The sequence below is a fragment of the Gopherus evgoodei genome, chromosome 2, assembly GCF_007399415.2.
Source record: "Gopherus evgoodei ecotype Sinaloan lineage chromosome 2, rGopEvg1_v1.p, whole genome shotgun sequence".
NCBI lineage: Eukaryota > Metazoa > Chordata > Testudines > Testudinidae > Gopherus > Gopherus evgoodei.
In genome coordinates, this window is record NC_044323.1 from 295,412,351 (window position 1) to 295,428,166 (window position 15,816).

At 49.7% G+C, this 15,816-nt stretch overlaps 1 protein-coding gene across 5 annotated transcripts in view; it reads left to right on the plus strand.

Moving 5' to 3' along the window:
- Positions 1 to 15,816, plus strand: part of RECQL4 (RecQ like helicase 4) — a 47,835-nt gene that overhangs the window by 2,221 nt on the left and 29,798 nt on the right. For 4 of the 5 annotated variants that reach the window (XM_030553965.1, XM_030553964.1, XM_030553968.1 and 1 more), the window contains 5 exons: positions 2,710 to 2,743; positions 6,114 to 6,223; positions 7,615 to 7,758; positions 9,848 to 11,040; positions 13,072 to 13,171. In XM_030553965.1, coding sequence (XP_030409825.1) covers positions 2,710 to 2,743; positions 6,114 to 6,223; positions 7,615 to 7,758; positions 9,848 to 11,040; positions 13,072 to 13,171 — 1,581 coding nt within the window. The remainder of the gene's footprint in view (positions 1 to 2,709; positions 2,744 to 6,113; positions 6,224 to 7,614; positions 7,759 to 9,847; positions 11,041 to 13,071; positions 13,172 to 15,816) is intronic. The other variant, XM_030553967.1, reaches the window with a different exon arrangement.

Below are 15,816 nucleotides of genomic sequence, written 5' to 3' on the forward strand. Positions count from 1 at the left end.
GGAGGCCCCAGTTGGAGTCAGGCTTCCATATCCATATTATCCATACATATTAATTACCTGGGGGTGCCCCCAAGGCTCAGTCATAAAACTACATTCCTCAGTGGAGGTCCTGGGCCTACCATTCCCAGGCCCACCAAAAGGGACTAAAACCAAAACCTGTCCATCAATCATGGGGGAATGTGCAGCCCAAGGAACAGATGGGGCATGAATGTATGAATGGTAAAGTAAGGTGGCCCTATGACAGTTTTTAGCCCACTGGATCATCTTCAGTCCATGCATTATGTTTTTCCAGAATGATGGGTAAATGTTCTCCCCATGAAAAGACAAAAAGTGGAGTGGGGGGGGGAAGTAGAAAGAGAGCCTGGGACGTAAGAAGCCTGGTGTGAGGCCTAAGGTCTGAACTAAAGTAGTGATCAAGCTTTGCTGATATGATGCAAAGAAGCAAAGTTAGTAGAAGTCAGACTTTGCCTGCAGGCTCACAGAACCTGACAAGAACAGGGCTGGTATTACAAAAACACACATTCCTAAGAGAGGCTAGGTGCGGGATACTCACGCAAACACATTCCAGAAGGGTGGTACTAGAACACTCCGATACCAAGTATGGTACAAACACCCCAAAGGTAAGGAGAACACACTGACCCCTCCTAAAGATGATGACCTTGTGATAGATAGAGATGCTTTGATCAAACCAACAGGTACTAGGTAATGGGTGGTGGTTAGCCACTTCAGAGGTTGGTAACTAACCATGTCAGGGGGCAGTAGGGAACTTGTTTGTATTGGTGTATAAAATGGTACCTCAGAGGCACGTCTTTGTCTGGCCTAGGAGGGAATGGAAAGTCCCACCGTTCACTGAGCTGCATCCATTGCTAAAGGCATTCATGTATTAGTGGTCCGGTAGAGTCTGCGGGATACTAATATCGTGCTTTGTCGACAATAAACCTGGCCAGGTGCCTTTGTGCTTTAATATCAGGGGGTAGCCATGTTAGTCTGTATCCACAAAAACAACGAGGAGTCCGCTGGCATCTTAAAGACTAACACATTTATTTGGGCATAAGTGTTCATGCGTGAAAAACCCACTGCTTCAGATACTTGTAAGGTAGCTGCCTTCTCTTCACGTACCAGTATATTTATGCTTGTGTCTGTAATTTTCACTCCATGCATCTGAAGAAGTGGGTTTTTACCCACAAAAGCTTATGCCCAAATAAATTTGTTAGACTTTAAGGTGCCGCTGGACTTCTCATTGTTTTTGTACTTTAATGGATCTTGTGGTCATTGGGCGATTCAATCGACATCGGCTGTGCTGGCTCCATGTGCAGAGCTGGGATGGCACACGGAGAGAACGCACACACCCAGCCGAACATCTGACAACAGACCACCAGGGCCGGCTCTACAGTTTTCGCCACCCCAAGCAGCGCGCCTAATTGCTGCCGGACGGCAGGGGCAGGCCGTGTGCCCTTAGGGTGGCAGGCGCGTTTCCAGGGTGGCAGGCGCGTTTCCGCGGTGGCAGCAATTCGGCGGCAGCTTCTATGTTTAGCTGAAGCTGTGGTGGACAGCTAAACATAGACGCTGCCGCCAATTGCCGCCACCGTGGAAACACGCCTGCTGACCTAAAGGCGCACAGACTGCCCCCGCCGCCCTCGGCGGCAATTCAGCGCGCTGCTTGTGGCAGCGAAAACACAGGGACTGCTGCCCCTGTCAGATTGCTGCCCCAAGCACCAGCTTGGAATGCTGGTGCCTGGAGCCGGCCCTGCAGACCACGCCTCTGCTTAAAGTGAAGCATGTGCAAAAGTGTTTGCAGGGCAGGGCCTTAAGTCACCATCTATTTGTTTATAACAGCCCATTCTTACACACTGACCAGTAGGGGGACATCAGTGCCCGGGGCACCACAAATGTTTTAAAAGGAAATAATTAAATGTTGGGCTGCACAGAAAATTGCCTTTTCCTTTTCTGTGTGTTTTTCCCCCCACCCCACCCCCAAAAAAAATCGCCCTGAATTTTGTCAAGCAGTAAAGCCTGGGAAATGGAAACCCCAGGTCCCTCCAACTGTGCCCTAATGCGTGTCCTTTCAAGGAGGCTGAGGCAGTGTGTTCTAGTGGTCTGGAAATTGGGAACTGCTGAGAACTAATCATGGTTCTGCCACTGGCTCCTTCCATTGTGGAGACATAAAAAGACTCAGTTTTCCCATCTGTAACAGAAAGATAATACTTTGCCACTTCTCAGGGAGTATAGAAGGTTACTGAAATGTGTGGAACAGGCTTTGTACCTGAAAAGTGCTATGTGGTAAGAGCTATTAATGGGAATTCTACCGTCATCGTCTGGAGACCTGGCCTCTTACTGCACCTTTTCCTCTGAATTAGGAGCTAGATGGAATGATTTCACTTCGTTACCTAGCTCACTGACATGTAGACAGTGCCTTGCAGTAGGTCACATGCACCAGATGAAAGATGGAGTGAATCTCTGTCCCCAAAAGCTTGCAGCATAAAGGTTTGAGTAAGAACCATACAGGATATACATGGAGGGGCTGATGGTCGTTCTAGCTGGAAAACAATGTGGAACAGAAGGGTTCTCAGGAGTCTTTGAAGCAGGATGCCTAGGGTACTTGGTGCTCAGGGAGGAGGGAAGGTGGTTCCAAGTGGGAGGGATAGAGCCTCTCACCAAACACACCTGCACCTGGGATTAATGCCTAATAGTTTAGTATTTGTTTTACAGACCGATATGGAAGAGGCTCCAGAGGAGACAAAGAGTAAGTGTGAGCTATAAACTCCCCAAACTGCACAGCTGCTCCATGGGGTAAGGGGGAGGGTGTGCCTGTGTCACTAAGAAGGATCAGTACATGGGGAAAATCACCACTGACTGCAAAGGAGATAAGACTTTTGCTATAGCTGTCCCAGGAAACGCTCTCCTTTCCCTTCGGGTGATTGGGAAGTAGGATGGCTCTCCACCCCCATACAGCTCTGCCACAGACTTTCCCTGTGACCTTGAGTAAGTCATCTAACCTTTCTGCCTCAGTTTCCCCCTCTGTGTACTTGAGATACCACTGCCCTGCTTCACTGGGACCTATACTAATGTATATAAAGCGCTCTGAGATCCTTGGAGGGTGCTAGACGAAAGTAAAATTATTGCTATGTGTATTGAAAGAATATAGAAAACGGGCATTTAAAGTAAAAGTTTATTTAAAGAGAGGAGAACAGTGTTCAATCTTAGACTTGAAATACACCTCTACGCCAATATAACGCTGTCGTCGGGAGCCAAAAAATCTTACTGTGTTATAGGTGAAACTGCGTTATATTGAACTTGCTTTGATCTGCCGGAGTGCGCAGCCCCCCGACCCGAGCGCTGCTTTACTGCGTTATATCCGAATTCGTGTTATATCGGGGTAGAGGTGTATTTCAAAGTCTTTAATAAGACTTTAGGACTGGAAATATATTTTTAATTGGCATACGTCAGTAATATTGTATTTCTCTCTCCACTTAGAAACAATAGGGAGCAGGATAAATTCCTGAATTATTCCCATTGAAATCAGTTGTAGTAAGGGGCCCGGGCCCAGGCCCATAAGGCACCTCAGCTGAGCATGTGGATGATGTGTGCTTTGATGGGACACGTGTGAAGGGTCGCTCAGTTTCAGCACATACTACCTCATGCTTAGAAACTAAATCTTAGGGCCCAATCCTGCCAATACTTATACATATGATTAACTTTACACATGGGAGTTGTCCATTTAACTCAACGAGAAAACTCGTGCGCAAGTTTAAGCAGGTGCGTGTTTTTGAGGTCGGGCCTGTAATAAACAGATAGCTAAGGGTTAATGTCTCTTTCACCTGAAGCACCTGACCAGAGGACCAATCAGGAAACAGGATTTTTTTTTCAACTCTGGGTGGAGGGAAGTTTGTGTCTGAGGCCATGTCTACATCTAAAATTTTGCAGCGCTGGTTGTTACAGCTGTATTAGTACAGCTGTATAGGGCCAGCGCTGCCAAGTGGCCACACTTACAGCAACCAGCGCTGCAAGTGGTGTTAGATGTGGCCACACTGCAGCGCTGTTGGGCGGCTTCAAGGGGGGTTCCGCGAACGAGAGAGCAAACCGGGAAAGGAGACCAGCTTCGCCGCGGTTTGCTCTCTCGGTCCCGGAGCCACCCAGCAAACCGCAGGGAAGGAGACCTGCTTGCTCGGGGTTCCGCGAACGAGAGAGCAAACCGGGAAAGGAGACCAGCTTCGCCGCGGTTTGCTCTCGCGTTCCCGGAGCCACCCAGCAAACCGCAGGGAAGGAGACCTGCTTGCTCGGGGTTCCGGGAACGAGAGAGCAAACCGGGAAAGGAGACCAGCTTCGCCGCGGTTTGCTCTCGCGTTCCCGGAGCCACCCAGCAAACCGCAGGGAAGGAGACCTGCTTGCTCGGGGTTCCGCGAACGAGAGAGCAAACCGGGAAAGGAGACCCGCTTCGCCGCGGTTTGCTCTCGCGTTCCCGGAGCCACCCAGCAAACCGCAGGGAAGGAGACCTGCTTGCTCGGGGTTCCGCGAACGAGAGAGCAAACCGGGAAAGGAGACCCGCTTCGCCACGGTTTGCTCTCGCGTTCCCGGAGCCACCCAGCAAACCGCAGGGAAGGAGACCTGCTTGCTCGGGGTTCCGCGAACGAGAGAGCAAACCGGGAAAGGAGACCAGCTTCGCCGCGGTTTGCTCTCGCGTTCCCGGAGCCACCCAGCAAACCGCAGGGAAGGAGACCTGCTTGCTCGGGGTTCCGCGAACGAGAGAACAAACCGGGAAAGGAGACCAGCTTGATTACCAGAGGCTTCCTCCTTCCACGGAGGTCAAGAAAAGCGCTGGTAAGTGTCTACATTGGATTACCAGCGCTGGATCACCAGCGCTGGATCCTCTACACCCGAGACAAAACGGGAGTACGGCCAGCGCTGCAAACAGGGAGTTGCAGCGCTGGTGATGCCCTGCAGATGTGTACACCTTCAAAGTTGCAGCGCTGTAACTCCCTCACCGGTGCTGCAACTTTCTGATGTAGACAAGCCCTGAGTCTTTGTCTGCCTGCCTGCTTTTCTCTCAGCTATGAGGAGTGATTTCTATTTCCTGCTCTCTAATCTTCTGTTTCCAAGTTGTGAGTACAGAGGTCATGTATTTACATGTCTATAGTTGCTGGAGTGCTTTGAATTGTATTCTTTTTGAATAAGGCTGTTTATTCAATATTCTTTTAAGCAATTGATCCTGTTTTTGTCATCTTAATACAGAGAGACCATTTGTATTTTTCTTTCTTTTTTTATATAAAGCTTTCTTTTTGAGACCTGTTGGAGTTTTCTTTACTGGGAAACTTCAGGGAAATTGAGTCTGTACTCACCAGGGAATTGGTGGGAGGAAGAAGTCAGAGGGAGATCTGTGTGTGTTAAATTTACTAGTCTGATTTTGCATTCCCTCTGGGTGAAGAGGAAAGTGCTTTTGTTTCCAGAATTGGAATTACAGAGGGTGGACTCCCTCTGTTTAGATTCACAGAGCTTGTGTCTGTGTATCTCTCCAGGAGCACCTGGAGGGGGGAAGGGAAAAGATTTATTTCCCGTTGTTGTGAGACTCAAGGGTTTGGGTCTTGGGGTCCCTAGGGAAGGGTTTTGGGGGGACCAGAGTGCCCCAAAACACTCTAATTTTTTGGGTGGTGGCAGCAAGTACCAGGTCCAAACTGGTAACTAAGCTTGGAGGTTTTCATGCTAACCCCCATATTTTGGACGCTAAGGTTCAAATCTGGGACTAAGGTTTGACAGGGCCTAAGACATGAAATATGGAAATAAAATATTGTGCTTTGATTTCTCGATCTGTTGTGAATCCCGATGACAGTCATTAAATGTATAAATAACAATAAGGATGATTTTGGTTTTTATAAATTCAAGCTAGTGTAAAAAATTAGCTTTCAAAAGTCAGGAAAGGGTCTTTAGACATAATTATTTATGTACAAATCTAATCCCTCCAAATTTAAATATACAGAATCCTTGTTCTTCAGGGAATGGGTGTCTGCTTTCCTGTACTAATACATTACTGCTTGGGTTTTCCAACAGAAATAAGACCATGGAGCATGTCCCAGCTACCTTATGAAATCTACCCTTATAATCCTTATTTTAATGCACAGAACTGTACAGAGAGTATAAAGCGCTCAAGCAAGCGAGAGAGCATCAAGGCTTCCCCGAATCCAGCTCAGTTTGCCAGCAGGCTGCTAAAGAAACCCCAGCAGTGGAACAGGTAACCAAGGGACACTTGTGCTTTGCCGAGCTCAGCAGCTTCTTTGCAGTAGCATCTCTTTTTGGGAGTTGTGACAAGACCTGATTCTGCAGCTCTTGTGTATACGGAACTTGTGCGAACTTTGCTAGCTCTGGGTGTGGAAGGATTGCAACAATCAACCTAAGTTACGTCGGCATACAGCCACCGCAATTATTAAATCACTTGTGTCTGCACACTTTCCCTTGTGCTGGCAGTGTGCGTCCTCCCCAGGAGCGCTTGTGCTGATTGTACTGTCAGTGCGGGGCATTGTGAGACTGCTCCTGGAGGCCATTAACAGTCAATGTAAGCAACACAGTGTCTATGCTGATGCTGTGTCAACCTAATTACACCGAATGTGACTTTACACCCCTCGGAGAGGTGGTGTGACTAAATTGCTGTGGAGAGGCACTTGTAGAGTGCCACCTAGCCCCTCCTCAGCCTCCTCTGCTCCCGTCCGGCCCCCAGCTGCATCCCTGGCTCCCGTCCCCTCATGTGCCTTGGCCCATCCCCGGCCTTGGCCACTGGCCACAGCTCTGTTCCTGGCTTGGGGCAGAGGCTGGAGGCAGGGCCAGGAGTGGAACCACACTGGGCCACGGGCCCAGCTGCTTGCCCCTGCCACAGCTTGGCTGCGGCTCTGCTCCTGCTCCCAGACCCGGCTTAGCCTCAGACCGTTACCTCTGTCCACATGTGTCCCCCCACAAGCCATGGTCCCAGCCCCGGGGCATGGACAGGGTTAAGGGAGGGCTCTCAAAAGTTTGGGGAGTACTGCACCAGAGCAGGGGCTCTGAACCTTTTTCTTTCTGAAGCCCGTCAACATGCTATAAAAACTCCACAGCCCACCTGTGCCACAATAACTGGTTTTCTGCATCTAAAAGCCAAGGCTGGCATTGGGGGGTATCAAGCAGGTCAATTGCCTGGGGCTTGATGCCATAGGGCCCCCACAAATCTATATTGTCCAGGCTTCGGTTTCAGCCCCGAGTGGCAAGGAGCAGGGCGCAGGCTTCAAGCCCATGCGGTGTGGCTTCGGCTTTCTACTCTGGGGCCCAGCGAGTCTAATGCTGGCCCTGCTTGGCAGCCCCCATGAAACTTGCTCATGGCACCCTGGAGCGCCTCGGTCCCCTGGCTGAAAACCACTGCACTGGAGGATGACTGGCTGATGCGCACCTGAAGGCCTGATGTTTTCCATCCAGCTCCCTTTGCCCTCTTGGGAGGGCTAACACATAGTACAGTGTTACTTATTAATGTGTAGGTACTCTATGGCTCTTCATCCCTCCTCCCCCCATCTCAAAGATAAGTGATCATGTGCCTACGCTCTCTAATTGGCTCCTAGAGAAGTGCCCGAGCTTGGTTTGACTGTTTTCTCTTTGTTCTAGGTGCCTGACTCAGGTTGCTGGGGTGCACATCTGAATCGAGGGCAGACCGTCCCCAAACTGAGCCACCAGGACCGTGACAACCTAAAGGCGTCTGCGCAGTATTTTGGAATGAAGCTGAAAGCCAACCTGGGAGCGGCCATAAAGGTCTGGCAACTCCATGAAAGGGCCTTTGATGTTTGGGTAACTTGGGTAGCATTTGTGTGATAGGTTTAGGAGAGGAGACATCGCTCTAGCACTCTGAATGGATTCACTGGGCAGAATCTTGTGTCTAGTCCCAAAGAGCGGAGGTGGCCAACGTGTGATCTACTGAATTCAGTAATTCAGTAACGTTGCTCTCTTCTTTAATGCAGAAGTGCAGACTGGGTGGACTACAGCTCTTAGGATGGGATGCTCCATAGGAGGCCAAGCTTAGATCAAGAGGGCACATTGCATGCTTTGAGCTGTAGCCTGCAGCTGCCCCTCTGTTTAGTAGAGAGGCTCAGCCTGCATAATCCCCTCCCTTTCATGCCTTCTAGGTGAGCTCCAGGCAAGCTGCCAGTGCAGCAAGAGTTTAATCCTTCCCTGCCTTTCAAAAGGAAAAGCTCTCCTTGTTCTCGGAAACAGCATGTGCCAAAGGCTAGTGCGTGCAGGCGCAGTTTGAAATGAAGCTTGCATGGCAGACAGTAGAGAGAGAGCCCTAGAGGCACCTCTCAAAGCTGCTCATGGCCCTTTCTCAGAAGAGGAGGAAAATGCCCTGCTGCATTTCCAGACAGGGCCCCAGGGGTGAGTTCCCAACAAATCAAACCCTTGAACTCTGCAAAACCCTCTACGAGTGAGAGGGGCTCAGTTCACACGATGCTGCAGAAGGTGAGGCTGCCCAGCTGGAGTCACCTGGAGGTGATCTGCAAACCAGCTGAGAGGTTAGATTGCACCCCAGGCGCTGTGTGAGGTTCCTCTTTCATCTGACTCTGCTTGTCAAATTGACAAGGCTGGAGAAAGGGGGATGATACATTTTGGTTGTTTTAGTCCCCACCAAATATCTAGTGAATCTTTGATTTGCCCTTGCTTGTGCTGTTCACAAAGGTAGTTCTTATGGGCTGGTTAAACCCTTTCGCCGAGGAGCTGCTGCAGAATGAAAACGAGTCTGATATCTGGTGAGATCTCTTAGATGTGTACAGCACATGACTGAAATCACAGGAATTCTCCTTTAAGAGGCACTAATTCCTGCCCAAGGCAAAGTGGGTATTTTCAGAAGCAATGGAAATTAGGTTTGGATATTTACTATCCTGTTGTAACACCGAGTCCTTGGAAAGCTGCCTAAACCAGAGCTCCCAACTTCTTGTAGTCACTAAAGATCCCCAGGCATGTTCCCCTGGAGTTAGCGGTGTTACTTTCAGTGTCATGATCACATTTCATTTGGGTGTCTACATTCTACAGCACAAAACCTCGCCAGCAGGTTCTGTTGGATGCCATATTTTTCACTTCCTGTCCCAAAGTTTTTGAGCAGTTTGTTAAAACAGCTGCCATGTTCCACTCCAGAGGTGGCTGCATTTCACTAATTGTTGAAGCGATCCCTCTGCTCATAGCTTGTTAATCTGGGCCAAATTCTGCTGGGTCTTGCACTCGCGCTGCATTATGAGTAAGGCTGCTTGAATGTGGCTCTTCACATCCTTTGGGGCACTCGAAAAGTGTCACTCGTTCTTATCAGAGGGAGGCATCCGTTGAAAGTGTCTTTGTTCTCGCATCTTCCCTTTAGTGTGAGCAGAAGATAGGTGTCGAGAGTTGATGCGGGAAAGCAAATGGAACCTGTTTGGAAGCCATTGGTGCACCAAAGAACTGCTGCCTGGAGTAGCCATGTTGCTAGCATGACTGGTTATTCATTGGGGGTTTTTAAAGAGCTAACATTTTCTTTGGGGCTTGCTATAAGTTATATCTGTGCTGACGCTACACTTGAGGCTGTGCAGTGAAGCCAGTCTTTGTCCTGAAGAGTTGGCAGAGCTGATGGAGGCACCAGGAAGCCCAGAGGAAGGAATACTTTGGAGCTGCATTTTAGCTGTTGGTTTGTGTCCCTTGTTGTGGACATCTCGGAAGAAGTGATTCTGCAGGAGCAACCTGGATTTGGGGAGGGAAAGGGCCTGGGGAAGCTGGATTCTAAGGGTGTCTGCACATTGGGGCAGCACAGAGAGGAGCAGTGCAGGGCCTAGACTGGAACTGGGAATGCCAAAAACTTACCACCATTTAATTCTGATTGCAGGAGCGTCCTATAACTTTGAGGAAGTCCTTGACTCCCCGAGGGAAGCCAGCTGTGCCCCTGTTGGAGAAAAGCTCTGACAACAGCAACCAGGGTGCGTCTCCAAAGCCCCCGCAGATGCCATCGCTGAAAAGCAGCAAAGACTGCGTTACTAACGCTGATCCTAATGAGTCTGGAGACCTCCTCCTCCCGCCATCGATATCGAGGCTGGTCCCCACCATCCTCTCTGCAAGGCTGAAGCCAAGCCCTGAGGTGAATAAATTCCAGCAGTTGAAGCAGACCGTGGCCCAGAGACTGGGCTCCCTGGATCCTGGCTGGCTGGACAGGTGTCAGGGCATCAGGGAGAAAGTAGGGGAGAGATCAAGAGAGGAAAGTGCTTCTACCTCAAATGGCAGAAACAAAGATCAGACAAAAGCAGGCTGTGCCCTGCAGGGGAATGTTGCCCAACCTCTGCATGACCATTCCCTGAACCAAACCACTGGAGCTAGGGCTCAGTCCCTGGAAAGCGAGCATGTTCCACCTCTAGGAAACTGCCTCCTGGGGAGCTGGAAGCTGCAGGAACACCAGGATCCTTCTAGGAGAAACTGGCAAGGAACTGCACTGGAGGGGGATGATCTAATTAAAGGTGGTGGAGATGACTGCAGGGCGGCTGTGAAGGATGAGCAGGGCACTAGTGAAACCCAAGGGAACAGCGGGATGGACTCGTCGCTTGGTGCTGCTGAAATCAGTATTGCCAAAGAACATATCAGTAAACCTAAGAATCTCCCAAAGGACGCCCATCAGGGAGCAGAGCTGGAAAAGCTTGGTAACGCTGCAGGGGGGGAGGGAGGAGCCTCTTGTAGAACAGGGGACGGGCCCAGTCAACCCAAGCAGGTCAAAGTGGGCAATAGAAAGAGGCAGCGAATGGCCCCGGCCAGCAGAGATGATGGTGCGGCAGGCCCAGAAGATGGTGCTGTGGCGCCAAAGCGCAGGCGGACCAGTGCATCAGCCGGAGACAACCCCGCCTCCGTGAAGAAGAAAGCGAGAGGGGCTGTCTGTGAGCCAAAGCCAGGCAAAAACAACTTGGAAGAGGATGGGGAGTCTGTGGAGGCTAAAGAGGAGAAGGGAAGGGATGTGCCGATGCTCTCTGAAAACCTCCTTGGAGAAGTTGAAGGGGAGGGGAAGCACAAATGGAGCAGCAGAGCCAGCGTCTGCAGGTGGGTTTGGTCTCTTCTGGTGGCTCAGCCTTGAGGTTGGAATCCAGCTGGGGTGGCCGAAGTGCAGCCCACAGGATCGTACAATGTAGCCAGAAGTTGTTCTTGTCTTGAGTGTAGAGAGGCAGCCCTTGGAGACTAAAGGTCCCGCTGTGCAATGCTCCCCATTGACCCAAGTGGGCAGGGATCTAGCACTCGCCATCTCATGGGTGTGTAAGATGGGCAGCTCTTGCATTCCTGGAAACCACCTGGCAGTAAAATAAACAGGTTAGGTTCCAACCTGCTTGGCCCTGAGCAGAGTCCAAAACCTGTTCTGAAACTGGCCTAAGCTGGCGTTCCAAGGTGCAAGTGCTTTCCCAGTCGACTTCAATACCGAATGAGCATCCTTATGTCCTAATGTAGCCTGCTTCCTGCCAGCAGCTCCTACGGCGTCTGCAAGGCCTATATTTATTTTGAACCATGGGCCAGATCCTCTCTTGTGCGAAGAAGCACTTGGTCTGGCAGATGAGAGAAGCAGTCAGGGAACCAGTTACAGCGCCCCTGTTCTCAAGCTGGTCCTGGCATAAATTGAAGCAGCCTAGAGACTGCTCTGACTGTGACAGTTGGCTCTGGTCACCAGCTGAGAATTGCTATGGGGGAGCAGAGTTTGAGCTGGGGTAGCTGAGAGGAGTCTGGCTTTCTGCACTGAGCAAGTGACTAAACCCTCCAGCTGCTGATAGCCGGGGTGATGCTGATGTAACAGGAGAAATAAATCAAAAGCAGGGCAGGGAAGGAAGCTGAGCAGTGGGGTTGCCAAATGGAAATTGGGAGCAGAGGAGGCTTAGCATGTGATGGTGCTTTTTCAAGTCACTAAATGGCAATTGCAAGCGGTGTAGGGTAAAATCAGCTATTAAACCCCAGCCCGGTGTTGTGGGCAGTAGAAGCTAGCGCAGCAGAGACGCTGCAAGGAAGCTAGACGACTTTCCAATCTGCTTGTCAAAGCACCTCTGCATCCCGTTTCAAGGCAGGTGGCACATTAAATATTGACAGAGAGAGAGGATCTGTATCCAGAGCATTTATCGAGGTAAGTGCTGAGCTGCTGGGCTCCTTTTGCAGAATGACTTCAGGGGTTCGAAACTAGCTCTGAAGCCCTGAGGGGAAGAGTAGTGATCAGTACTGACTTTCAGAATATCTCCCTCCCTCTGTTACTAAGCACGTATTGGGTTCTTTAAACATTGCTTTAAAAATATTGCCTGGGGACAGATTCTTCCCTAGCCCCACCCAAATCAGTGGGGTTGCTCTCAGAATAAGGTCATCTTCAGTGTGTGTGAGAGGGGCAGAATCTGGCCCTTCTCTTGGGTAGTCTCATGTGAGTCATAGACTTTAAGGTCAGAAGGGACCCTTGTGATTGCCTACTCTGGAAAACATGGGACTTGGAGTCAGGGCACATCAGTTCTGTTCCTGGCTCTCCCACAGACGGAGCGTGTAACTTTGGGCCACACTAAAGCCAACGCTTTCAGAAGTCTTCACTAATTTTGGGCACCCCACATGAGACCCCTTGCACCTGGTTTTTCACAAACACCCATTGACTCTGATTAGAATTGTGGGTGCTTAACTCCTCTGCTAGCCAAGCCAAAGTGTCTCAAGGTGGCCTCTCCAAAATCAAGGCCCCCAGAATGAGAAAAGCAACTTTTGAAAATATAGCCATTAGCTTCTCTGTGCCTCCGTTTCCCCTCTGTAAAATGGGGATGATGATATCTGTGTCATGGGGGGTTGTGAAGATTAATCATTGTTTCTGCAGCACTTTGAAATCCTTGGATGGCAGGTAGCAGGGAAGGGCAGCGTGGTGTAGATTTCACCAGTGGTGCAGCTTTATTACTTGCATTTCAGACTGCTTGAGAAAATGAAACTAGACCTATCCCCGTCTCTCGTCATTGCCCCATGTTGCCTGCCTTGATGCAGTCCAGCTTTCACTGCAGCAAGAATACAATCCAGTGCATCTTCATGGGCAACCTACGCACTGCCTGACTCTATCGCCTGGACTTGTTTTTCCAGGGCCCCTCCAAAGAAGGACGGCAACTTTGTCAGACTCAACCTGAAGAAGAAATCTCACGTTAAAGGTTACGCGTTGAGAGGACATCGCCTTCGCAAGCAGGTGAGTCGGCCAATTGCTTGGCGAGTGCTAATTAAGGGGAGGATCCCCCCTTTATAAAAGAGCAACAATCCTCATTTCCCATGTGTCTGTGTCTTTCCATGCTGCTAACCTCTCCTTCCCCATCCTCCTGCAGCACAGGCTGTGAGCAGTTCTGAATGTTTCATTCTGTGCTGCAGACCGTATTTCTGATGGAGCTAGGTATTTATACCCTCTGGCTTGCTAGGTTTTGCCCCTTTCATTAAGGGACTCAACAAGCTTGAAATCTAGTCACTTTTCCAAGTGAGTTTAAAGCAGTTTCACTTTCTACCCTGGCTCCTGAATCCTCTTGCTAGTTTCTGTGGTTTTACAGTCAAAAATCACCCCCCCCTTTTTTTTTTAAATGTTTCCTCTCCCCGTTATGTGAAAGAGCCACACAACTGGGAGACAGTGACTGACTGGGTAGTGGGACTGAGGAACCGTGAGACTGACTGGACAAAGTGCTACCAGTTGTATGTTGTAAATGAATGGAGGGTGGTGGGGGAAGAAGAGAATCAGTTTTGCTCTCTGATCTCAAACTTATAGGGATCTTAGGCCCTGATCCTGACAGTTACTCTGAGGGCAGAACTCTGCACCCAGGCAGAGCCCACTGATGTCACTAGGTGCTGGGGTCTGTCCATGGGGAGTAACTTGTCGGATAAGGGCCTGAAGTGTTGCTCACAACCACAGCCTGCAACGGGCTGTCAGGCAGGAGTGTGCTGCTGACCTGACGTTGACAGGATCCCTTTGAAGTGTTTGCAGCCTGTGCTGTAGAATATGCCGTTCCGTCTGACATGCCTAAGGGCAATGATGGAGCACAGAGACCTCACTAGACTTTGGCTTATTTAAAATCTGTCTGTACCTCCTTTCCAAAGGCCATGCAAGAGCCCCGAGTGAGACTCTTAGTGCCTTCGGCCGCGGGGCATGCTGTAGAATTAGTTTTGGTTTAGTTTAGACAATCGCTCTCTCAGTGAAACATGCCCAGTGCACTGGATTCCAGTAGGAGAAACAGCCTTCCATTAACATCATGGCGACACTTCAGTGCTTTGCTGATCTAATGATCCACAGTCGAATGGCACCGGCTTAATCTCGCTGCCAAGCAAAGAATCGTTAAATAATGGGGAATTCAACAACACAGCTTTTGTTTGTAGAAGATGAATATTGTGGCGAATTCTAGCCTGCTCAGATAAGATGTTAAACAGAGGTACCAATCACATGAAGTCAAAGTTCCCAAAGCATTTCTTGCAAGAGCAGTGGAATTAACCCTTGTGTTCTAGCCAAGTTCTACCATGGGCGGCTACATTCTGCCTCCTTTAATCCCCCTCTTCAGTTATAGTCCCGTTTTCACAGGCTGTTCTGAAAGGTTCACATTTTAGGGTGAAACTTTGCATTCCTGGTCTCTGCCCAAAGATCCATTTTTGTTTGAGCAAGTTCCTGTCAACCATTTTTTGGAAATGGATGGCACTGAAAACAATTCTCCGATGGGGGGTTGTATCACCGCCTGCTCTGCAACCCTGGGTGCCTTACAATGCTTTGGTGTTGTAGCTCCCAACCTGCGCTGCTCACAAACAGCCTGCCAGCATGCAGGTCACACCCTGAGTGTTTGTGTGTATAGCCACGGTCCTGGTCCGGCAGCTCTGACCCCAACAGACCATCAGCAACACAGCGTTCACAGCCTGGCTTCCACCAGCCTTGGTTACTACTGGCTGGGTGACCTGGACACACTCCCAGTCCTGAATTTTCCCCAAAACATGTTCCCCACTGTCCAGCCCTCTCCTGGACAGCTCAGATACTACAGATCCATTGACCCTCTAAGGGTCAATATGCAGCTGTTTGTGTCACTCCAGTTGAAGTAGCAAACATTCAGTTTATACACAACACTGGATTCATTTTTTATTAGAAAATAAAACAAGTTCATTTAACTGTAAAGGGACTTTAAGTGAGTACAAGTATAAGGCATTAAAGCCAGACATAGTTACACAAGAAATAACGATAAAACGCTTTCTAGCAGCTAAAATGTAACAAACTAGACCTGGTTCAAGGTAAAATCCTTACCATGGTTCCCAGCAACGTTGCTGGCCAAACTCTCAGGTCAGGAACTCCCCCGCAGTCAAAGGATTGGTTCTTTTGTCATATTGAGTAAAAGGCAGAGAGAGACCTGGGGTGTTTTTGTCCCTCACTTTTGTAGTCCAGTCACTCTTAGCAATGCATCTTCCTCAGGGCTATCGCTAAATAACATTCCTTGCAGCTGTGAGAACGGAGACCTGGGTCTCATGGTGAAAGAGGTTCCATGTGGTGGTTTGCTAAAATGCAGATTGATCTGTTCCTGCCTCATTTCATTGCCAAAGAATGGCCACATGACTGGGGAGCCCAGTTAACCTTGATGAGACCTGGCTAGAGGCCTGGGCTTGTCCTTCCTCTTTGAGGAACCGATTTACCCGCCTTGCTGCCCCAGGGAGCCTGTTTACTACTTATATGTAAATGGAGGTCAACACACATTTCTTTGTTTAGGACAACGGTCACCAACCGGCTGATCGCGATCATCTGGTCGATCCTAGAGAATCTCCCGGTCGATCTCAATCTTTGGTGGTGCAGCATAGCTGCCACTAAGGCATACTTTCTACCTGGCC